The sequence below is a fragment of the Piliocolobus tephrosceles genome, chromosome 6 (genome assembly GCF_002776525.5).
Source record: "Piliocolobus tephrosceles isolate RC106 chromosome 6, ASM277652v3, whole genome shotgun sequence".
Taxonomy (NCBI): domain Eukaryota; kingdom Metazoa; phylum Chordata; class Mammalia; order Primates; family Cercopithecidae; genus Piliocolobus; species Piliocolobus tephrosceles.
The window spans coordinates 37,031,742-37,056,357 of NC_045439.1; the positions used below are offsets into that span (position 1 = coordinate 37,031,742).

The 24,616-nt window shown below is 49.1% G+C and overlaps 1 protein-coding gene across 1 annotated transcript in view; it reads right to left on the minus strand.

The window, feature by feature from the left end:
• Nucleotides 1–2,465, minus strand: part of PLEKHD1 (pleckstrin homology and coiled-coil domain containing D1) — a 43,722-nt gene extending 41,257 nt beyond the window's left edge. Inside the window, exon 1 of the mRNA XM_023230200.2 lies at nt 2,029–2,465. Within this exon, the coding sequence (XP_023085968.1) occupies nt 2,029–2,177 (149 nt within the window). The 5' untranslated portion in view covers nt 2,178–2,465. The remainder of the gene's footprint in view (nt 1–2,028) is intronic.
• Nucleotides 2,466–24,616: the final 22,151 nt, after the last annotated feature.

Genomic DNA, 24,616 nt, shown 5'->3' on the forward strand with positions numbered 1-24,616 from the left:
TGTGTGTGTGTGTGTGTGTGTGTGTGTGTGTGTGTGTGTGTGTGTGTTGTGTATTCCCAGAACTGAGAACACAGAGTCCTAGAGTGGGCAGGTGGGATGTTCGTTCTTTCTTGAGCCCCAGGTAGTCTTTGCACAGTGGCAGCTCCAGAATTCCTACAAAGGAAGGGAACCCAGGTAACAATCTCCTTGGAAGGGGGCTAAAGGACTTGACTTTTAGCTGTATTAGCTGAGCATACATACTGTTCAGACTCTGATTGGATAGTTTTGGGTGGCTGTGGGGACCACAGTAGTGGATGGAGATGGAGTCTCTGGGGCGGTGGGGGACGCTAAACCTCTCCAAGCCTCCTTGGCACCACCACTGTGCTTTTAGCTGGGGACCTATGCCCTGTACTCTGACACTTCCCAGTCCTTGAACCAATTATGGGTACAGAGACCAGGTTCCCAATATACCTGCAGTGGTGAAGGGGAGGACCAGGGGACATACCCCGGGGGTTACAGGCACCTAGCGTTTTCTAGGGATGCAGTCAGGTGAAAATGTCTGGCAAGAGAAGTCTCGGTTGACAGGACCCAGGACAGCAGCCAGACCCAATAGAAAAGAAAGATTGACTATCTGGAGCTGCTGAGGCAGAAGAGAGATGGGCAGTGGGGGGAGATATTCTGCCAATTGTGCTTGAATCTACACACAGCCTTTCCACCCCAGCTCTCCTGGCCCCAGGGGCTGTAGCTCACATCGCTCAACGCTGGAAGCTCCCCCAAATACTCTCCTTGTTGCTCCAAGCCTCCATTTAGGGGGTCAGAGATAAGCTCAACTTCGGAGGAACTCAAGAAGCCTGTATCCTATTAAATCCTAGAGAGAAAACTGTCAGAAGTAACAAAACAACATGAAACCAGAGATGTAAAATGTGGGATATTGTCCACAGCTCCATTTGTTCTGCGGTCTTATAGAGACATTAAATTATTCATCAGAACAGAACATCAGCACCCACCACTACCACATCCACAAGATCTGTGGTCCTGGGAACATTGGAGGCCCCCTCTGCTCAGGGGCAGACTCGTAGTGTGGGATGGGGAAGGGGCATCTGGAGACCCCTGGTTTCCTGGAAGGGTCATACCTCCAGGGAAAGGCTGGACAGGGTCTGCGTTCTCCAGGCCATACAAGTAGTGACTCTCAGAACTGAAATTGACTAGAGAGTGGAAACTGTCCAGAAGTTGGGAGCTTCCTGCAGTCCAGGGCTGTGAATTCCCTCTTCCCTCAATACCTCCCAGGCTCATTTGTAAGTGGAGAGTGGCTACTGATGTCCGGGGAGTCGAGTCTGACTTGGGGACCAGGCAGCTGGGGCTGAAGGATGGCTGGGACTACCCTGTCTCTTCCCACCACCTCTTTCAAAGGATCAGTCCTTGTCAGGACCAATCTACCCCTTCCTCACTCCGGCCGCCTCCCTCCTTTCCAGCTCCTCTGTGTGAAGCACTGGAATCTCTCTTCCCTGTGCTCACTTTTAAAAAACTTATTTCCAGGGACAGTTGGAGGGGTTGCCAAGGTCACTTCACCATGGACAAGCACCCTTCCTCACCCTTCCTCCCTCCCTGGCCTGAGCCTTTCAGAAGGGCCAGGTCTCTCTCCATCTAAGCGGGGGTGGTTGGCGGGAGGGAGACACTCTAGGCCCGGTCCTCGCGGCCTGGGTGAGGGGGTTGTGAAGACGAAGGAGTTTCTCCCTCGCCTCAGTCTGGCCTGACCTGACCTAGATGGGATCCCACCCCGACCATGGTCTCTTCTGCCCACACCCAACATTCCCACTCCAGGGTCAGGTTCATTCCATAGAGAATTCGCCACCGCCCCAGGGCAGGGGTTTCCATCCTGTCCCAGACTAAGGTCCACATTTTCCCGCGGGAGCCACTGTAGAGTGAAGGGGTGACGCCAAGGTCACACAGGAAGGCAGAGGCATGACCGAGACTGGAGGGGGCGGGAGGGGTGCCGAGGCCCAGGCTCTCTCCCTGGCGGTTCCCCTCGGGGTGCGGGGGCGCACTCACCGCCGGGACCACTTGGCGGACGGCCTCCCGAAAGGCCGCTTCCACAACACGCCGTAGAGTTGCACTTTGGTGCTGATGTCCAGCGCGTCCGAGTCGGTCTGCTCCAGGGACGGTGAGGGCGACACTGAGTTGGACTTGGACGTGAACATCCTGCCTCAGCGGGGCTGTGCCCGGCCCGGACCCCACCTCCCGGGGTCAGCAGGGACGCGGGGCGAGGGGCGAGGGGCGAGGGGCGAGGACGGAGCCGTCAGGGGGCGTCCCAGCGAGCAGAGAAGCGGAGCGGCCCCGGCCCGGAGCTGCAGCATCAAAGCGCACTGGGCACTGGACGCGGCGTGAAGAGGGCGCGGGGTGCGCAGCCGGCGGCTCGGGCTCGGGATTGCAGAGGGCCGGGCGGGAACTCGGCGGGGAGGGCAGCTCAGCCTCGGTCCGGCAGCATCTTCCCCTCCCCCCGGCGACAGCCCCAATTCTGGTGGCCCCGATTGGCTGGGAGTGGCAGGTGAGCCGGCGGGAGGCCGGCCTCGGGCGCCAATCAGGGCGGGCGCCGGCTGGAGGGCCGGGCTCCGTGCGTCCGGAAGGTCCCTGCGGGTCGCAGGGTCCGGGGACTCGGTCGCAGCGCGTCCCTGCCCCCGCTCTCGCGCCCAACACCACCCCGGGGTCCCTCTCGGCTTGCAGCGCCGACATCGAGACGGGGGCCACGTCCGCTTTGCAATGGGCTTGGAGGCACTCCTGCAGACACCTGCTCGCCTCAGGATGGAGGAGAGGACTGAGCGAGGGCGTGGGGTCCCACACCCCGGCCTGAAATTCCACCGCAGTCCCTATCGCTCCGTGAACTGCGGCGGCCTGGCTTTTCTCCCCCTTGAAGAGGCGATTCCTGATGCTGGTGCCTACCCCGGCTGGCAGGTGGCCAGGTAGGACTTCGGGAAGTGCCCGAAGTGCCCGGCCCGGGGAGGGGCTCCATCAAGGTTGGGTGCCCCCCTTCCCCCGTCAGGTGGGTGTCGCTGTGCTCCCCGCCGCCTCGCGCGCATCGGATTTCTCTTCCTGGAACTTGACCGGGTCTGTATCGGCATTTGGCACTCAGCGCCAGTCTGGAGCTATCAGTGCAGTGTGTGTCAGTGATTTATCTGCGCGCCTGGCCCGCCTTCCCTGCGGCTGTTCCATCCGCTTCCGCTCCTTTCGGAGTTGGCGTTTGGGGTGACCCGCTCATTTTCAGGCCAGGGAGACGCCGGCCGGCCCCAGGGGACTGCCTCCTCCCGGCGGGTGCAAACGCTAGGTTGGCACAGCTGCCTGCCCCGCGCCACCTGCCAGGCGTGGAGACCGCGCAGTGAGCGGCTGCCAGCCAGATCACGCCGCAGTCGCGCTTTTCCTGTACGAGGAGCCAAGGCCGCCTCTGGAAGTCGGATTGCAACAGAGGTTTGCAAATGGCTAGCCTGAGAGCCAGATCAGTTTACAGACAGGCTTTATGAATTTGCCCCAAGTTTTAAAATTGAGGTATACTTCATGGTAAAAAGCACAAATCTAAGTTATTTATTTGATGAAGGTATATACGATGTAACCCCACCCAAAGCAACATACAGAACACTTCCATCACCTGCAGAAAGTTTCTTCATGCCCTTTTGTAGCCAATCAGACCCCCAACAACAACCACTTGTATCATTCCTATCACCTCTGCACAGCAGAAGTAAGTTTTTGAATGTAATGCCTAAAGGGGCATCCCCACAGGCCCCATCCCCTATTGTCTGACCTGCCTGGCCCCTCTCTGCAGGCATTTGGATGTCTGAAGCCCACTAGATGTTCCCCAAGGCCATCCTAGATCTCCCATTTTATGACTGTAGCTAATCATCACCCTGCTACTCTTCCCTTAACCCCCTCTGGGGTTCCCAAGCCCAGGCAGCACCCTCTTGTTGCTCACTGTCCTGAGGTGCCCATCTGAATTCCTTGCACTTCTCTTATGGCTCAGTCCCCCCATGCGGAACATCTCAGGCCAAGCCTTAACACAGGGCCCTGGGCCTGGGTCCATCAGGTGGGAGGAGATGAGACTGGGAAGACGATGAGAGCCTGAGGCCAGAGTACAAAGTGGACATTTTCTGTATATATTTTTTCTATTTCTGACACATGGTCTAATGCTTGCAAATCTTCCCACTTTAGGAGCCCTGCTTTTCTTTTCTTTCTTTTTTCTTTGTCTTTTCTTTTCTTTCCTTCCTTCCTTCCTTCCTTCCTTCCTTCCTTCCTTCCTTCCTTCCTTCCTTCCTTCCTTCCTTCCTTCTTCCCTCCCTCCCTCCCTCCCATCTGTCTGTCTTTCTCTCTCTCTCTCTCACCCAGGTTGGAGTCTAGGGGCACAATCTCTGCTCACTGCAAGCTCCGCCTCCCAGGTTCATGCCATTCTCCTGCCTCAGCCTCCTGAGTAGCTAGGACTACAGGCGCCCACCACCATGCCCGGCTAATTTTTTGTAGTTTTAGTAGAGACCGGGTATCACCGTGTTAGCCAGGATGGTCTCGATCTCCTGACGTCATGATCTGCCCTCCTTGGCCTCCTGAAGTGCTGGGATTACAGGCATGAGCCACCGTGCCTGGCCCCCCCCTTTTTTTTTTTTAGAGAGATGGGGGTCTCGCTATGTTGCCCAGGTTGGTCTTGAACTGGCCACAAGTGATCCTCCCACCACGGCCTCCAAAAATGCTGGGATTACAGGTGTCCTGCTTTTCTAAGATGAAAGCTAGAAAACTTGTATTAGAAGCCTGTGGTTGGAGTTCACCAGTCAGATGCACCTGACTTTGAGTTGCAGGTAACAAACATGGGGAAAAAGCATATACAGGCATGCACTTTTCAAGAGAACATGGCGGCACATGCATCTGACATGCTTTGCGTGACAGCTGTGTTCTCCTGGGGCTGCAGCAGCATGTGTGGTGGGTGCTGCAGCAGCATGTGGGGTGGGCGCTGCAGCAGCATGTGGGGTGGGTGCTGCTGCAGCGTGTGGGATGGGTGCTGCAGCAGTCACCAGGATGTGGGCTCCTAGCAGTGCACAAACAGCAGCAGCAAGAACGCGGGGCAGCTGCAGCATTCTCATCCAACAGCTTCTGCAGTTCGCCTTAGGTATGGTTCCTGGAAGCTTTGCCTCAGGCCTGGCTCCCTGGTTCTCCCAATATCCTTTTAATACATTCATTTCTTTTCTGCTGAATCAGGTCAGTTGCAGTTTTGGCTGCTGGTGATGAGGACTAGTGGTGAGCTTGTGAGCCATGGGCCAGAGAAAGGCAGGATACCTGCAATCATTCAAAAGAAGTCCTGCACAGAAGGGCCCAGTGAGCCCAGATAATACTGGGGAAGGCTGATTCCTTCAACAGGAGAAGTGGAGCATTGGTTTCTTCAATGACAAAGAGCAACCAATCTTCATCTATTCCGCTCTGCATACAGGACATATGAATAGACCTTAGATAATAGCAGTTAAGGCTCGGTGGAAGGAAGGGTCTGAGGCAAACAGCAGGAGTTTGATCAACCACTAGATACTTGAGTGGCTTCTGTTCCCCTTGACTAACCAGCGCAGACTGCACCAGGTCAGCCTTGGAAGAAGCCATTTCTGCTTCCATTGTGTTTTCTACTCCAGCTGGTAGGAGTGCTGAATGCCTGGATGAGTTCTGCAGAAGACAGAACAAGCCAGGTGCCAATCCAGTGTCCTAGACCAAGTGGGTCAGGACTGCCCAGTCTTGCCAGGAAGTAAGTGAGACCAGTCAGGGGTGAAAACTCAGGATCCCTAAGTGCCCTACACTGCTCAGACACAGAGCTGATGTTCTAATACATTATTTACAACAGACACATTTCATTTAATTTTTACAATAGACCCATGAGGTATACACATACTATTTTTAGTTTTCCAGATGAGAAAAATAAAGTTCAAAGGAGCTGTCTACCTAAGTCACATAGCTAGTAGTTTCCTAGAACATGATACAGGTCCTAAATATGTGTTGAATGAGGGAAAGTGACAGGCTGAAGTTTGATCTGAGTCCGTAGCCCTTCCCCTTCACCCTGCAGCACACTGTCATGTGAAGTAAAGTGCAGTCTAGGAAATACTAGACCACTTTCAGTCTTTCCTCTCTTTTCAGGAATTTTTCTCAATTGCCAACTCACCTAGGGCTCAACTTCTGTAGAACTGATGATGCAATTCTACGAGTACTACAAAATTTTAGCTGTGCTCAAGGATAGACTCCTAATAATGAACATACATTTTTGTTAGAGACAGGGTATCACCTTCACCCAGGCTGGAGGACAGTGGTGTGACAACAGCTTGCTGCAGCCTCAACCTCCTGAGCTCAAGTGATCCTCCTATCTCAGCCTCCTGAGTAGCTGGGACTACAGATGCATGCCACCACATCTTGCTATTTTTTTTTTTTTTTTTTTGAGACGGAGTCTTGCTCTGTCGCCCAGGCTGGAGTGCAGTGGCGCCATCTTGACTCACTGCAAGATCCACCTCCCAGGTTCATGCCATTCTCCTGCCTTAGCCTCCCCAGTAGCTGGGACTACAGGTGCCCGCCACCACGCCCAGCTAATTTTTTGTATTTTTAGTAGAGAAGGGGTTTCACTGTGTTAGCCAGGATGGTCTCAATCTGCTGACCTTGTGATCCACCCACCTCAGCCTCCCAAAGTGCTGGGATTACAGGCGTGAGCCACCGTGCCCAGCCACATTTTGCTATTATTTATTTATTTATTTTAAGAGATAAGGTCTCACTATCTTGCCCAGGCTTGAACATACATTTTTATAATGTTGCTTTTATCCATAGCTTGCAGGCAAATGTGACAGTCACCACTGTTCCATAAAACAAGTATTAGCATGGCCATTTTAAGTGACTAGCCCATGGTAAGGAAATGTGTGAATACTGTGGGGGAATCCATCTCTTCAATCTTATACTTCAGGCTGGGCACAGTGGCCCAAGCCTGTAATTCTAGCACTTTGGGAGGCCGAGATGGGTGGATCACTTCAGGTCGGGAGTTTGAGACCAGCCTGGCCAACATGGTGAAATCCCATCTTTACTGAAAATACAGAAATTAGCCAGGCATAGTGGCGCATGCCTGTAGTCCCAGCTACTCAGGAGGCTGAGGCAGGAGAATCGCTTGAGCCTGAGAGGTAGAGGTTGCGGTGAGCCAAGATTGTGCCATTGCACTCCAGCCTGGGAGACAAGAGTGAGACTCTGTCTCAAAAAAAAAAAAATCTTATACACAAGCGTTACTACTTAGCCCACTAAAACCAGCAATGGGCAGGAAACATGGCCTAATAGAAAATGGTGACAGGCCGGGCGCGGTGGCTCAAGCCTGTAATCCCAGCACTTTGGGAGGCCTAGACGGGCGGATCACCAGGTCAGGAGATCGAGACCATCCTGGCTAACACGGTGAAACCCCGTCTCTACTAAAAAATACAAAAACTAGCCGGGCGAGGTGGTGGGCACCTATAGTCCCAGCTACTTGGGAGGCTGAGGCAGGAGAATGGCGTGAACCCAGGAGGCGGAGCTTGCAGTGAGCTGAGATCTGGCCACTGCACCCCAGCCTGGGCGACAGAGCGAGACTCCATCTCAAAAAAAAAAAAAAAGAAAGAAAAAGAAAATGGTGACGAAAGTCACCTGGAGTCACATCATTGGACTACCATGAGCCACAGAAGCTCCCAGTAACCTGGACAAAAGTGGCTCTTCCCATAGTGCCACCTCCTCAGCTCCCTGCCCCTCTGTCCCTGACCCCCGCCTCAGGCCGGCCACACCGTGTCTACTTGTTCCCAGGCTTGTGCCAAGTGAAGGACCCAGGAATGCTGAGACTCTGTCTTCAGCACCAGCATCTGTCTGTCAGCTGGGCCCAGCCCAAGTATCCCTGAGGGGCCAAGAAGCAGAAGAGGCAGAAAGACCTGAGCTCCAGGCCAGGCCCTGCTGCAAAATCAAGTGTTGTCCATGGAACCCCTTTCCCTCCTCCAAGCCTCATTCCACCGTTCAGCCTCCTGCCCTAGATTCCACAAGCCTGTGGAATTTCATCTGAAACCATACCCTCCTCTGGCTTCCTTTTTTAGAGATGAGGTCTTCCTGTGTTGCCCAGGCGGGCCTCTAACTCCTAGGCTCAAGCGATCCTTGTCCATCGCCCATTCTAACACACGTCTGTCTGCCGTGTTTGGAGTTTTACTGTGTATGTTTGCTTCCCTTTCAAACTCGGAGGTCCTTGAAGACATAGTTCAGGGCATGTGGTGGGTGCTCAGCAAATGCTTACTGAACCGATTTGTCCTCACTTAGCCTCTGTTCAGCTGCTGCCATTTTCTGTTTCAATTTTCCGACTAAATGGAGACTGACCTCTCGGGTCCTCAGCTTCCTCCCCTCTATAAAACAGTCTGTGTGTGTGTGTGGTGAGGGGGTTGGGAATGTATGTGAAAGCAGTCTCTAGACGGCAGATTGATCACCTGATTCTAGTGTCAATGTAAGTTTAAGTCCAGGCTCTGCCACCAGCTGTATGAACTAAAGACAATCACTGGGCTTCTCTGGGCTTTCATGTTCTGAAGGAACTCCTCCTTCCTCTCCTCCTTCTACTCTCAACTTGCTTCATGTCTAACTTTTTTTGTTATTGTTAGTTTTTTTTAGAGATGGGGTCTTCCTGTGTTGCCCAGGCTGGCCTCTAACTCCTAGGCTCAAGTGATCCTCCTGCTCTGGCCTCCTGAGGAGCTGGGACCACAGGTCCATACCACCATGCCTGGCTCATATTCACCTTTCTTACTAGGACTGTGCAATAGCATTTTCTGGTGACTCTCCCCACCAACAGCTGACTCCCTAAAGAATGCAGCTCCCCACCATCATGTGTGCTCTTTTCAAGGCCCCAAGCTGATCCTGCAAGTCTCTTGTGTAAAGCCCTCTGCTGGGTCCCATTCCCTTAATCCCAGCTCCCTAGCTCCTGACTTTGGCTCTAACGCTGATATGGTTTGGCTGTGTCCCCACCCAAATATTATATTGAATTCCCATGTGTCGTGGGAGGGAACTGGTGGGAGGTAGTTGAATCGTGGAGGAAGGTCTTTCCAGTGCTGTTCTTGTGATAGTGAATAAGTCTCACAAGATCTGATGGTTTTAAAAAGGGGAGTTTCCCTGCACAAGCTCTCTTCTCTCATCTGTCACCACGTGATACATGCCTTTCACCTTCTACCCTGATTGTGAGGCCTTCCCAGTCACATGGAACTGTAAGTCCAATAAACCTCTTTCTTTTGTAAATTTCCCAGTCTCAGGTATGTCTTTATCAGCAGCGTGAAAACAGGCAATACAAGCACCCTTCACAGTCTAGACCCTGTTCCCTGTCCACACTCAGAAGTTGGTACCAGTAGAGTGGGGCACCACTGAAGTTACCCAAAAATGTGGAAGTGACTTTGGAACTGGGTAACAGAGGTTGGAACAGTTTGGAGGGCTCAGAAGAAGACAGGAAAATGTGGGAAAGTTTGGAAGTTCCTAGAAACTTGCTGAATGACTTTGGCAAAAATGCTGATAGTGATATGAACAATAAGGTCCAGGCTGAGGTGGTCTCAGATGGAGATGAGGAACTTGTTGGGAACTGGAGCAAAGGTGACCCTTGTTACGTTTTAACAAAGAAACTGATAGCATTTTGCCCCTGCCCTAGAGATGTGTGGAACTTTGGACTTGAAAGAGATGATTTAGGGTATCTGGTGGAAGAAATCTCTACGTAGCAAAGCATTCAAGAGGTGACTTGGGTGCTGTTAAAGACATTCAGTTCTATAAGGGAAGCAGAGCATAAAAGTTCAGAAAATTTGCAGCCTGATAATGTGATAGAAAAGAAAATCCAAGCTAGCTATGGAGATTTGCATAAGTAATGAGGAGCCAAATGTTAATCCCCAAGACAATGGGGAAAATGTCTCCAGGGCATGTCAGAGGTCTTTACGGCAGCCCCTCTCACCACAGGCCCAGAGGCCTAGGAGGAAAAAGTGGTTTCATGGGCTGGGCCCAGGGTCTCCATGCTGTGTGCAGCCTAGGGACTTGGTGCCCTGCATCTCAGCCACTCCAGCTGGGACTGAAAGAGGACAACGTAGAGCTTGGGCCATAGTTTCAGAGGGCACAATCTCAGTCCTTGGCAACTTCCAGGTGTGTTGAGCCTGCAAGTGCAGAGAAGTCAAGAACTGAGGTTTGGGAACCTCTGCCTACATTTCAGAAGATGTATGGAAACACCTGGATACCCAGGCAGAAGTTTGCTGCAGGGGAAGGGTCCTCATGGAGAACTTCTGCTAGGGCAGTGTAGAAGGGGAATGTGGGGTGGGAGCCCCCACATAGAGTCCCTACTGGGACATTGCCTAGCAGAGCTGTGAGAAGAGGGTCAGACCCCAGAATGGTAGATCCACTGACAGCTTGCACCATGCACCAGGAAAGGCCGCAGATGCTCAACACCAGCAAGTGAAGGCAGCCAGGAGGGGGACTGTACCCTGCAGAGCCACAGGGGTGGAGCTGCCTAAGACTATGGGAACCTACCTCTTGCATCAGCATGACCTGGATGCGAGACATGGAGTCAAAGGAGATCATTTTGGAGCTCTAATATTTGACTGCACTGCTGGATTTCAGACTTGCATGGGGCCTGTAGCCCCTTTGTTTTGGCCAATTTCTCCCATTTGAAATGGCTGTATTTACCCAATACCTGTATCCCCATTGTATCTAGGAAATAACTAACCTGCTTTTGATTTTACAGGCTCATAAGTGGAAGGGACTTGCCTTGTCTCAGATGAGATTTTGGACTGTGGACTACTGAGTTAATGCTGAAATGAGTTAAGACTTGGGGGACTGTTGGGAAGGCATGTTTGGTTTTGAAATGTGAGTACAGAGATTTGGGAGGGGGCAGGTACAGAATGATATGGTTGGCTGTGTCCCCACCCAAATCTCGTCTTGAATTCCCATGTGTTGTGGGAGGGACCCAGTGGGAGGTGGTTGAATCATGGGAGTGGGTCTTTCCTGTGCTATTCTTGTGATAGTGAATAAGTTTCATAAGATCTGATGATTTAAAAAGGGCCAAACTGACCAATATGGTGAAACCCCATCTCTACTAACAATACAAAATTTAGCTGGGCTGTGGTGGCACGTGCCTATAATCCCAGCTACTCAGTAGGCTGAGGCGGGAGAATTGCTTGAACCCGGGAGGCAGAGGTTGCAGTGAGCTTAGACTGTGCCACTGTACTCCAGCCTGGGTGACAGCAGAGGGAGACACTGTCTCTAAATAAATAAATAAATAAACAAACAAACAAACAAACAAACAAAATAAAGGGGAGTTTCCTTGCACAAGCCCTCTTCTCTTATCTGCTGCCATATGAGACGTGACTTTCACCTTCTGCCATGATTGTGAGGCCTCCCCAGCCACATGGAACTGTAAGTCCAATAAACCTCTTTCTTTTGTAAATTTCCCAGTCTCAGGTATGTCTTTATTAGCAGTGTGAAAACAGACTAGTACAAACACCCTTCACAGTCTAGTCCCTGGCCCCTATCTGCGCTCACCCACGGTCATTCCCCTGGCCCTCTGCTCCAGCCACGCGGGTTCTGCTAGCCTGGGAAGGCACCATGCTCTTCACATCTTCTCACTTGCCATCTCCTCAGTCTAGAATGCTTCTCTTATTCCCCAAGCCCCTCTTCAACATTCAGCCCAAAGACTTCTTTAGTGATGTCTTTTATTTTTTCTTTTAAAACATTATTATTATTATTATTATTATTTGAAGACATAGGGTTGCTCAGGCTGGAGTGCAGTGATGCCATCTTAGCTCACTGAGCCTCGAACTCCTGAGCTCAAGCAATCCTCTCTCTTTGGCCTCCCAAGTAGCTGGGATTACAGGCACATGCCAAAAAATCTGACTAATAATTTTTTTTTTATTTTAGAAATAGGGCCTAGGGATCTTGCTATGTTGGCCATGCTGGCCTTGTACTACTGGGCTCAAAAGATCCTCCTGTTGCTGGGATTACAGGCATGATCCACTACACCCAGGAGTGATGCCTTTTTTTTTTTTTTTTTTTTGAGACAGAGTCTCACTCTGTCACCCAGGCTGGAGTACAGTGGCTGGATCTTGGCTCACCGCAACTTCCACCTCCTGGGTTCAGGTGATTCTCATGCCTCAGCCTCCGGAGTAGTTGGGATTATAGGCATACACCACCACACGCAGCTAATTTTTGTATTTTTAGTAGAGACAGGATTTCATCATGTTGGCTAGGCTGGTCTTGAACTCCTGACCTCAAGTGATCCGCCTGCCTTGGCCCCCCAAAATGCTGGGATTATAGGCATGAGCCACTGCACTCAGCAGTGATGCCTTTTCTGATGCCACTTCCTCCTCCCCTTGGTTGAATTATATTCCTGCTTTGATTGTGTTTCCTAAGGCCACAATGGGCCTTAGGCTCCTCTACCTGTGCAGGGCTAGGTTTCCCCCAGGGCAACCCAGGAGAGTTGTGTGGAGTACAAGGCACCACATGAAGGTGTGAAGCCAGTAGGCCAAAGGACTATGGAGGAGGGAGAGCCACGAGGGCGTGTGGGCACAGAAGACTAGTTGACCCCTCTCTGGGTGTGCTGGGGAGCAGGGTTCCCCGGGGCCCCTGTGGGAAGTCTCGCCTGCCTGTGGGGAAGCACAGCCTGAAGCCACATAAGAAGGCCCCCACTTCAAAGTCTCTCTTCACTTGAGCTCCCTGGCACTAGACTAGATGGGCTCTGTTCTCATCAGCAGGGCCAGCCTCTTGCTAGGCTTCTACCCTCCCCACCGTCTCACTGCCCAGTAATCACTCACTCCCAATGTTGCCAATGCAGAAGTGTTTTTGGGAGTGGCTGGAAAACCATGCCACCCTGTCAGCCTGCCAGCTACTCTACAGCACTAACATTGGCTGTTAGTACCCACTGGCATCGCTGTGGGCAGCACACTCAGCAGACACCCCGAAGGTATTCAGTGCTCCCTCTTGTGGGTGATGCATGGATTAGATTAATTTGGCTTCTAAGAGCAAGTATATTTTGGGAACGGTAAGAGGCAGATATGCTGAGTCTGGCCAGTAAGCCCATAGCCATTTATTGCTATGATCTCACACACTCTCCCAGAACATCTAAGGGAGAGCCAAGGTGCTGGCCCCTCATCTAGAGCAGAATTAGCAATTCACTGGACTGGGTGCCAGAGTCTGGTCACCGGCGTTAGCTCCATCTTTACTCAATGCGAAGACTCTGGGCAAGTTACTTTAAAACACTCCTGTCTTCATATATCAAAAGGGAGCTAACCAGGCACAGTGGCTCACACCTGTAATCCCAGAGCTTTAGGAGGCTGAGGCGGAGGATCAACTGAGCCCAGGAACTCGAGGTTGCATTGAGCTGTGATTACACCACCACACTCCAGCCTGGATGACAGAATGAGATCTCCAATCTCTTTTTTAAAGAAGAAGGGGGTGGCCAGGACATCTAACTCTCTGCATCATACTTTCTTGGAATTGTTTTTCCAGATTCAATAGCATGTTCTTTTCTGGCTTTGTTACTAAACTGAATTCGTGTCCGCACACCCAGCGGAGCAAAGCCAAACACTGCCATGGGGATTGCAGTCAGAGAAAGTGAGGCATTTATTGCAGGGTGCCAAGGAAGGAGAATCTGGCAGCTCATGCTTCAGAACAGAACTTCCAGACAGCTTACAGGCGAGACTTTCTAACGGCAGAGGTTACAAGCAAAGTCATAAACCATAAATTAATCCATGGAGGCTACACATTGGTTTGACCTAAAAAGGTGGACATCTCAAGGTGGATGGGGCACAGGTCACAGGTGAATTCACGAAGATTTTCTGATTTTCATTTGGTAAAGGAGGCAAAACTTTGTCTAAAAATTTGGTATCCGCAGAAAAGGATGTTAGCTCTGGCTCATGAGCACGAACAGGTGGTCAGAGTTCAGTCCTTATCTCCCCCTGTCTGAGGTCTACGTGCCAGCAGATCATTTGGTGTGGTTCTGGGTTTGTGAAAAGCAACTCAGGAAATTACGGTAAGGTATTATCTTTAGTTTCTAAAGGGAACCAAACTTTCTGAGACTCTAACTTCCTTGGTTATTGTTTTAGGCTACTTTTGCCTTCTTTCTTATGAAGTTGCTCACCTACTTCTCAGGGCTAACTAGGTGCCTGGAATTTCCCTTGAAATAACTCAGATTTTCCTTTATTTCCATGCAGTGGGTGGGGAGGGTGCCTGGCCGGCTCCCAAGAGGAGTCCCTGCTCCTCTCAGTTTCTCAGGTACTGAGCAGGGCGAAGACAGGGACAGAGGAAAATACAACATAGGTTCTACTGCTGTTCCCACCCTCTGCCCCTAGCCTAGTGAACACCCAATTCAGATGGGGGCTGGAGGGCTGGAAGGAAACAAGAGGTCAGGAGTGGAAGCTTCGGTGAGACAGTAGTTGAAGTATCTGAAGATGGTTATCAAATTCTGCCCTCAAGAGCATTCCAGACATAGGCAAGCAATCCAGTTCCTTCTAGCTTCCTCGAAGGCCCCAATCTCCCTCTCGATCCCCTTCTCCACTGGCCTCCCTCCTCTGATGGCTCCTGAATTTGTCAGGATCCCTCCGTTCTGGTGGCAACCAGAGTGGGACACAAACTTTTACTCACATTACTATCCAAAGATTACAAAATTGGGCAGTGGCTAACATCGTAACAAAAATCAGTGGCTGAGCTGATCGTAACAAAAATCAGGATCTGGGTTTTCTGATTCCTAAATCAGCTCCTTGCTGTGGTTGGTCAGTACTGAGTTAGTAACCTGAACCCAGTCAATTTCCCACCTGTACACTCAGTTCCATGCCGTTTCTGACACTGCTAACTCCCAAGCAACCCTCACCAAGTGTGAGGCAGAGGTGGAGCTACCCACACACAGAGTCAGCGGCTGGTCCTGCCAGGGATCACGGCTGCAGCTGGGGCGCGGGAAGGGAGGGCTGGTGGGAGGGTGGGGTGGGGATACGTTCTGAGAAACATGTCCTTAGGCAATTTTGTCCTTGTTTGGACACCACAGAGCAGTGATCCCCAACTTTTTTGGCACCAGGAACCAGTTTCATGGAAGACAGTTTTTATCACACACAGGGGTTCAGGGGGAGATGGTTTCAGGATGATTGATTTAAGTGCAATACCTTTATTGTGCACTTTATTTCTATTATTACATTGTAATATACAATGAAATAATTATACAACTTACCATAATGTAGAACCAGTGGGAGCCCTGAGCTTGTTTTCCTGCAACTAAACAGTCTCATCTAGGGGTGATGGGCGGCAGTGACGGATCATCAGGCATTAGATTCTCATAAGGAGTGTGCAACCTAGATCCCTCGTGTGTGCAGTTCACAGTAGGGTTCATGCTCCTATGAGAATCTAACGCTGCCGCTGATCTGACTGGAGGCAGAACTCAGGCAGTGATGCTTCTTCGCTTGCTGCTCACCTTCTGCTGTGTGGCCCAGTTCCTAACAGGCCAAGGACCAGTGCTGGTCTGTGGCCCGGGGTTGGGGACCCCCGCCATAGAGTGCACTTACACAAACCTAGACGGCATAGCCTACCGCACACCTAGGCTGTATGGTACAGCCTTTTGCTCTTAGGCTACAAACCTATGCAGCACATTACTGTTCTGAACACTGTAGCCAATTGCAATGCAATGGTAAGTATTTGTGTGTCTAACCATAGGAAAAGGTAGAGTAAAAATACAGGATTATAATCTTATAGGACCACCGTTATAAATGTGGTCCGTCAGTGGCCGAAACATTGCTCTGTGGTGCATGGCTGCTTTATAAAGCACATTACACTGTGATCAACGTTACAGAAAAAGAAACAGAGCAGCGTACGGAACATGGGGGTGGGGACAGATTACAGTTTTAACTCACGTGGTCCTGGTAAGCCTAATGGAAGGAGACATTGCATCCAGAGTTGAAGGAGGGGGAAAAGCATTCCAGACACAAGGACAAAGACTCAAGGTTGCTTACTTCTTACATTATAAACAGTTTACCGGAGGATGCAGCTCTAGCTTTGAAGAATTGAAAACAGACATACACACATGTGTAGGCTGGTGGGAGGTGGGTGTTTGATTCCCTAGGTTGCCGCTTGAAGGGCTGTGGTGTTGGGTGTGCTGCCTGTATGTGGTTCTCTCTGGCTGTGGGTGAGTGACCGAGTGGGCAAGTGACCACTGCTGTGTGTAGTGATTGTTGTGATGGTGTGTGGTGTTGGGTCCTGACTCAGTGTGGGTCGTTGAGTGTGTGGCTGGGACCATTTAGAAGCGGATACACACTTGTCTGTGACTGTGTAAAAGTGTGTGAAACATTTTCTCACCGTTTCCGTGGAGCAACCATTTTATCAGGTTTGGAAGGAACATTAATTGGAAGCCTAAGAGTTTATCTGGTAATTAATTTTAAACATTATATCTGTGGTAAAATAAATGTGGATTATGAAGGAGAAGACAAAGTCAGCAAAAGTGAGATGTCAAGGAGCTTCTGGTGTATGGGTTGACATCTCTCGGCCAAATACTAGACCACCGCGGGTGGTGGTTCATTCTCCTCTGCTTTTAGGCACCTTTGGCATGGGAAAGTGTGGGGAGTCCAGGGCTTGACACATCCTGAGACGGCGTGATTCTGAATGACTGGGACTCCGAGGTCCTGGATGCTGGTCAGCCCCTGCGATGCCCAGTCCTGAATGCAAAAACCGTCTTTATTCAAGGTGGTACAGTTTGTCCTTGGGCCAGGTCTAGACTCCAGAGCTACTCTCTCTTGGTTTGATCCAGTTTCTCTCAGACCTTGTGACCCCTATAGTGTAGTTAAGAGTGTGGACTCCGGAGCCAGAATGCCTGAGCTCCAGCTTCAGAGATGTGCCTTGGTTTCCACATTTGAAAGTGGGGATGAGCCAGGCATGGTGGCTCACGCCTGTGATCCCAGCTCTTTGGCAGGCCAAGATGGGAGAATCCCTTGAGCCCAGGAGTTTGAGATCAGCCTAGGCAACATAGGGAGACCCTATCTCTACAAAAATAAAAATTTAAAAATTCGTCGGGAGTGGTGGCATGTGCCTGTGGTCCCAGCTACTCAGGAGGCTGAGGTGGGAAGATTGCTTGAGCCCAGAGTAGAGGCTGCCGTGAGCCATGATCACACCATTGCATTCCCAGCCTGGGCAACAGAGCAAGACCCTGTCTCAAAAAAAAAAAAAAAAAAAAAAAAAAAGACAAGAAAGAAGAAAGAGAATTATAGCACATAGCTCATTGAGTTACTGGGCAGGACTATACCAACTCAGCCATTTACTAGTTTCTGTTTCTTTTTCTTTTTTTCTGTTTTGAGACAGAGCCTTGCTCTTTCACCCAGGCTGGAGTGCAGTGGTGCAATCTCAGCTCACTGCAACCTCTGGCTCCCGGGTTTAAGCAATTCTCATGCCTCAGTCTCCCGAGTAGCTGGGACTACAGGCGTGTACCACTACGCCTGGCTAATTTTTGTAGTTTTAGTAGAGATGGGGTTTCACCATGTTGCCCAGGTTGGTCTTGAACTCCTGACCTCAAGTGATCTGCCCGCCTCTGCCTCCCAAAGTGTTGAGATTACAGGCGTGAACCACTGTGCCCGGCCATTTAGTAGTTTCTTAATGCCTGTCTTAGTTTACTTTGTTCATTTAAAAAAAAAAAAATGTTAATACTGGGCTTGCAGCTTGGTGCTGAGGATCAAATGAAAAACTGTAATTAAAGCAAACCTCAGACCTTAGTTACTGATTACTGATATTAAGAGACAACTTGGCAGGGCATGGTGGCTCATGCCTGTAATCCTAGCACTTTGGGAGGCCGAGGAAGGTGGATTACCTGGGGTCAGGAGTTTGAGACCAGCCTGGCCAACATGATTAAACCTCATCTCTACTAAAAATACAAAAATACAGGCATGGAGGCGGGCGCCTGTAATCCCAGCCGCTAGTGGGGCTGAGGCAGGAGAACCTGGGAGGCGGAGGTTGCAGTGAGCCGAGATCATGCCACTGTGCTCCAGCCTGGGCAACAGAGTGAGACTCCATCTCAAAAAAAAAAAAAAAACAAAAAGGTAACTTAAGGCTGGGAGTGGTGATTCACACCAGTCATCTCAGCGCTTTGGAAGGGTGAGGTGGGAGGATTGCTTATGGCCAATAATTCTATGTTGCCTAGGCAACAGAGTGAGACCCTGTCTACACAAAATAAAAATTTAAAAATTATCCAGGCATGCTGGCGTGCACCTGTGGTCCCAGCTACTCAGAAGCCTGAGGCAAGAGGATCACCGGAGCCCAAGAGTTCGAGGCTGCCGTGAGCTACGTTATTCATCTTGCCACTTCACTCCAGCCTGGGCAATAGAGTGAGAGAGACCCTGTCTCTTAAAAAAAAAATAAAAAAGGCCGGGCGCGGTGGCTCAAGCCTGTAATCCCAGCACTTTGGGAGGCCGAGATGGGCGGATCACGAGGTCAGGAGATCGAGACCAGCCTGGCTAACACGGTGAAACCCCATCTCTACTAAAAAAAAAATATATACAAAAAACTAGCCAGGCGAGGTGGCGGGCGCCTGTAGTCCCAGCTACTCGGGAGGCTGAGGCAGGAGAATGGCGTAAACCCGGGAGGCGGAGCTTGTAGTGAGCTGAGATCCGGCCACAGCACTCCAGCCTGGGTGACAGAGCGAGACTCCGTCTCAAAAAAATAAATAAATAAATAAAGAGAGCGAGAAACAACTTAAGCAAGAATGGTTGAAGGTTAAGCTTGTGAGCCTATAGTTCAAGGAGACAGTTGTAAATGTATCCAACCTGACCTTATTCACGGTCAGGACAGTGTTGTGAGTTCAAGAATAGAGAGTAGCTGGCAAAAATAATGATCTTTTCTGTGTTCTTTGATCCTGGGAAGGGGTGAGGGACTCTAGTTTCCCTCTAACATCCCCCTCTCTCTCCCTGTGTGTGTACATGTGTGAGTGTTTGCTTATGTAAGAAAGGAAGGAAGAGGATGGAGCTGGTGCAAAGCCAGCCTTCTCTCAGGGTATCTTTCTTCCATACCATCTCTACTTCCTCAGAATCCTTGATCTGCCAAAGAGAAATTTGGAATAAGATGAAATGGTCATTTCACTTCTATGTATTTTGAATGCAAACATGTACATTTTGAATGTAAAATAAAAGTTCTCTTCCTAAGTTGAAAAACAATTCCATTTAACACATTACTTAAAAAAAAAAAAAAAACCCAGGCCGGGCACGGTGGCTCAAGCCTGTAATCCCAGCACTTTGGGAAGCCGAGACGGGCGGATCACGAGGTCAGGAGATCGAGACCATCCTGGCTAACACGGTGAAACCCCATCTCTACTAAAAATACAAAAACTAGCCGGGCGAGGTGGCGGGCGCCTGTAGTCCCAGCTACTCCGGAGGCTGAGGCAGGAGAATGGCATAAACCCCAGAGGCGGAGCTTGCAGTGAGCTGAGATCCGGCCGCTGCACTCCAGTCCGGGCGACAGAGCGAGACTCCGCCTCAAAAAAAAAAAACAAAAAACAAACAAACAAACAAAAAAATCCTAATTCTATAGAAATAAATGCTAATTGTCAGGTGGGGCACAATGGCTCACGCCTATAATCTGAGCACTTTGGGAAGCCAAGGCAGGAGGATGGCTTGAGGTCAGGAGTTTGAGACCAACCTGGGCAATATAGTGAGACTCCATCTCTACAAAAAATTAAAAACTTAGCCAGGCATGGTGGCATGTGCCTGTAGTCCTGGCTGCTAAGAAGGATGAGGTGGGAGGATCGCTTGAGCCCAGGAGTTTGAGGCTGCAGTGAACTATGGGCTTATGATTGCACCACTGCTCCTCCAGCCTGGGTGACAAAGCAAGAACCAGAAAGAAAATAAAGAAAGAAGGAGGCCAGGTGCGGTGGCTGACAACTGTAATCCCAGCAGTCTGGGAGGCCGAGGTGGGCAGATCACGAGGTCAGGAGATCGAGACCATCCTGGCTAACAAGGAGAAACCCCGTCTCTACCAAAAATACAAAAAAAATTAGCCAGGTGTGGTGGTGGGCACTTGTAGTCCCAGCTACTCGGGAGGCTGAGGCAGGATAATGGCGTCAACCCAGGAGGCAGAGTTTGCAGTGAGCTGAGATCGCACCACTGCACTCCAGCCTGGGCAGCGACAGAGTGAGACTCCATCTCAGAAAAAAAAAAAAGAAAGAGAGAAAGAAAAAAGGAAATACATGGTGATTGTCGACAAATGTGAAAGTACTTATAATAAAAGGAATAAATCAAACATTATTCACAATCCCACAATCCAGAGATAATTACAGTTGAAATTTGAGGGTATAATTTTCTGAACTAGTTATATTCATTTATCTTTGCCCTTCTTTTTCACTATCCTTATATTACACTTTTTGAAAGGAGTATCTGCCACATGCAGTCTGGTAAACTGTTTTTCATACCTGAAATTAATCATGAACATATTTGTAATTACATTTTTGATTACATAGTATTCCATTGTATTGCTTTTCCATAATTTAATCAATCTGGTATTGTTTAACTCAGGGCTCTGAACACTGGATAAAACCATGGTCCTATCCATGAACTATCTCCCTTGTCTTAACTAACTCCACAAGTCCTCCCAGAACATGTGAATGCCTGACCTCTTCGTGAATAACTGTATTTATTTCTTGGCCTATTGACATTCAAGAATGTGGCCTTTATTTCTGTAAGGAGTGGGGTTGATCAAAACAAGCACAGAAGGCTGTGTATCAAGATGAGATATTGGAGAGCTACAGGAATTTGGCTCACTGGATAGACATCGTTCCACCATGGTTGAAGATGTAACTCCTGTTCAGAAATCATTTATTAATGGTGAAATTCCAAGGAGCTTCTGAGGTGCCTCCTGTTCACAAATAGTTGAGATTTGAGGGCTGATAACAAGCAGCTCTACCGACCCTCACCTGAAACTCCACCTCCCCCAACCGCCACCTCTTTTTGAGACAGAGTCTGGCTCTGTCACTCAGGCTGGAGTGCAGTGGCACAATCTCAGCTCACTGCAAACTCTGCCTCCTGAAGCCGTCTTCCCAACTCAGCCTCCTGAGTAGCTGGGACTATAGGCACGTGTGCCCATGCCTGGCTTTCTTTCTTTTCTCTTTCTTTCCTTCCTTCCCTTCCCTTTCCTTCCTCTTTCCTTCCTTTCTTTTCTTTTCTTTCTTTTCTTTTCTTTCGTTCCTTTCTTTTCTTTTTCTTTCTTTCCTTTCTTTTCTTTTCCTTCTTTTCTTCCCTTCCTTTCCTTTCCTTTTTTCTTTTCTTTTTTTTTTTTTTTTTGAGGCGTAGTCTCGCTCTGTTGCCCAGGCCGGAGTGCAGTGGTGTGATCTCGGCTCACTGCAACCTCCGCCCCTCCAGGTTTAAGCAATTCTCTGCCTCAGCCTCCGGAGTAGCTGGGATTACAGGTGCCTGCCACCAAGCCCGGCTAATTTTTTTGTATTTTTAGTAGAGACGGGGTTTCACCATCTTGGCCAGGCCGGTCTCATGATCCACCCACCTCAGCCTCCCAAAGTGTTGGGATTACAGGCATGAGCCACAGTGCCCTCCCCTCCCCTCCCTTCTCTTTTTCTCTTTCTTTCTTTCCTTCCTTCCTTTCTTTCTTTCTTTTTCTTTCTTTCTCTCTCTCTCTTCCCTCCCTCCCGCCCTCCCTCCCTCCCTTCCTTCCTTCCTTCCTTCCTTCCTGAGTCTCGCTGTGTCAGCCTCCCAAAATGCTGGGATTACAGGCATGAGCCACCACACGGGATCTTATCTTCGCCTTTCACCAGATTGACTATCCCACCTACATTTCTGGCTGTGCAGTGATTACTCTAAGGGGCAGTGTTTGAACCCTTAAACCAAGTCTTTCATTTCCTCCTGGAGGAGTTTGTATGTCTGTCATTTATGAGTAATATATTGGTATATAAGAAACAGCCCTGGGTGATAGGAAGTGAAGTGACATTTTGGTGCTGGGGGATAGAACCACATTAGGAGGAGGCTTTGCATGAGAAATCCTGCTTTCTCTGAGGAGTTACTGCCTTGCTCTCAAAGAGGGTAATTAACAATGTCCAGGGGCCAGAAAGTTAGAGGGGAATGAAAAGACCTTTTGAGTTGGAAACAGGAATCTTAAGTTTCAGTAGAGTGGGATGAACTCGATTTAATGAGGGCTTAAGTAGAAAGATTTCCTTCTCTGAGATACGAAAAAATTGTATGAATAAAAAACATGGGACACGGCAGCATGGCTCATGCCTGTAATCCCAGCACTTTTGGAGGCCAGAGCAGAACTGCTCGAGCCGAGGGGTTCGAGACTAGCCCAGGCAACACAGCGAGACCTCATCTCTGCATACGAAAAATAAAATAAAATGATTAGCTGAGCGTGGTGGTGTGCGCCTGGAGTCCTGACTACAGGCCGAGGCTGAGGCGCGGGAGGGTTGCTCGAGTCTAGGAGTTCGAGGTTCCAGTGAGCTGTGATCCTACCACTGCAACCCAGCCTGGGCGACCTGTCTCTAAAAAAAAAAAAAAGTTACAAAGCGGCATAATCACAAATATATGCCATTTAGTAACAAGAAAATAAGTTACTCATAACTGAAAATCCTTGTCACTCAATTTATGTATTTTTACTAGAATATATTAACGCAGGTAAATATTTCTAACTATAAGCAGCTTTCAGTCACATAAGATTACATCATATTTTTTCCTCTGCTGGCATAATCTCAATGAGATATATGATTGTATATTTAGGCTAATTCCAATTTTATGCTATTAAAAATACATTTCCCATAAACATTTCTAGGCATGTAATTGCTTATAATCAATTCCAAAGGTGGAAGACCTGGGATAAAAAGTGTAAATATATTCAAACTCTTGATATACCCTTTAGAAATGTAGTATCACTTTACACTGACTTCCATTTTATCCATTTTTTTCTTTTACCATTTCACTATTTTGTCTAGCTACCATTTACTGCATATATGGTATAAACCTAGCATTTAATCTGATTCCTTTTCTTAACATTTCCAACGTTTACCATTGTGTTTTTCTATGCTGTGGCTTTTACTTTTTTCCTTAAGTCATCTTTAGCCATATTTTAGATTCCTAAATAATTCCGCTTGTTACTGCTGGGCTCTTTCATTCCACTATCTCTGTGTCAGTGAGACTTTGTCAGTTTAATTAGGCCCTCCACGTGTCTTCCTTTTCAACTATTCTTTCCTCACTCCATTCCAGCTGCACTTGTCCTTTTGCTTTTTCTTGAACAAGCTAAGTAAGCTCTAATGTTAGGACCTGTGCTCTAGCTATTTGCTGTGCCTGGAATATTCTCCTCCCAGGTATCCACTTGGCTCACCTAGGTACTCACTTCTTTCAAGTCTTGGTTCAGGTTTCACTTTTTTTTTTTTTTTTTTCAGACAGTCTTGTTCTGTCGCCCAGGCTAGAGTGCAGTGGTGTGATCTCAGCTCACCGCAACCTCTGCCTCCCGGGCCTCAGCCACCCGAGTAGCTGGGATTACAGGCGTGTACCACCACTCCTGGCCAATTTTCAGTAGAGACAGAGATTTGCCATGTTGGCCAAGCTGGTCTTGAACTCCTGGCCTCAAGTGATCCACCCACCTCGGCCTCCCAAAGTGCTGGGATTACAGGCATGAACCACCACACCCAGCCAGGTTTCACCTTAAAAGTGTCCAGCTCTGACCATCTGTGTAGTAAAGAATTACGCAGCCTTTGACTTTGGTTTCTGGGAAGTAACCTCTAATCCTTTGGAATTTCCTGAGTGATAGGAGTATTCATTATTCATGGTGGACCCCTGGGATCCCACTTGATAGTTTCTGCTAACACAGTGACTCATGGAGGACCCCTGGATAGTTTATGTTTGCAAGAGACTCAGGCTGGGAGCCAGCCACATGGAAAAGCCAACCATGTAGTTAGAGTTGGGGCTTTTGAGTCATGTGATACCAGTCCAACTTCCAGGAAGGAAAAGGGGGCTAGAGGGTGAGTTCAACCACATAGTCAGTGATTCAATCATGCCTAAATAACGAAGCCTCAATAAAAACTCTTGATACCAAAGCTCAGGAGACGTCCCTGGTCAGAGTATTGTCATGCTTTGACCCTGGGAGGGCAATGTGTCCCTGAGCATGAGGGAAGCTTCACATTTGGAACCCTCCCAGACTTTGCCCCAGGCACCTCTTCTTGTTTCTGGTTTGTCCTTTTTGCTATAACAGAACTGTAATCATAGCATAGCTTTTTCTGGAGTTCTGTGAGTTGTTCTAGCAAATTACTGAGCAGAGAGTGGCTGTGGGAAACTCCAAATTTGTAGCCAGCTAGTCAGAAGTAAGGATGGCCTGGGGAACCCTGAACTTGCTGCTGGTGTCTGAGGGCAGTTTTGTGGAGGAATGTACCCTTAATGTTGAGTTCCCATTTGTTAAGTGTACAATTCAAGAGTTTTTGGTGGGTTGACAGAACTGTGCAGCTGTCATCCCCAACATGTTTTTTGAACTTTCAAATTTCTGATCTGGTTCAATCAAAAAGGAATCTCCAATCCAGGTTCATGCACTGGATTTGATTAGTTCATCTCTTTAGACTCTCTTAATTTAGAACTTTTTTTTTTTTTTTTTTTTTTTTTTTTTTTTTCCGTTTGGTCGGGTTGAGATCCCGCCACTGCGCCTCGTGGGC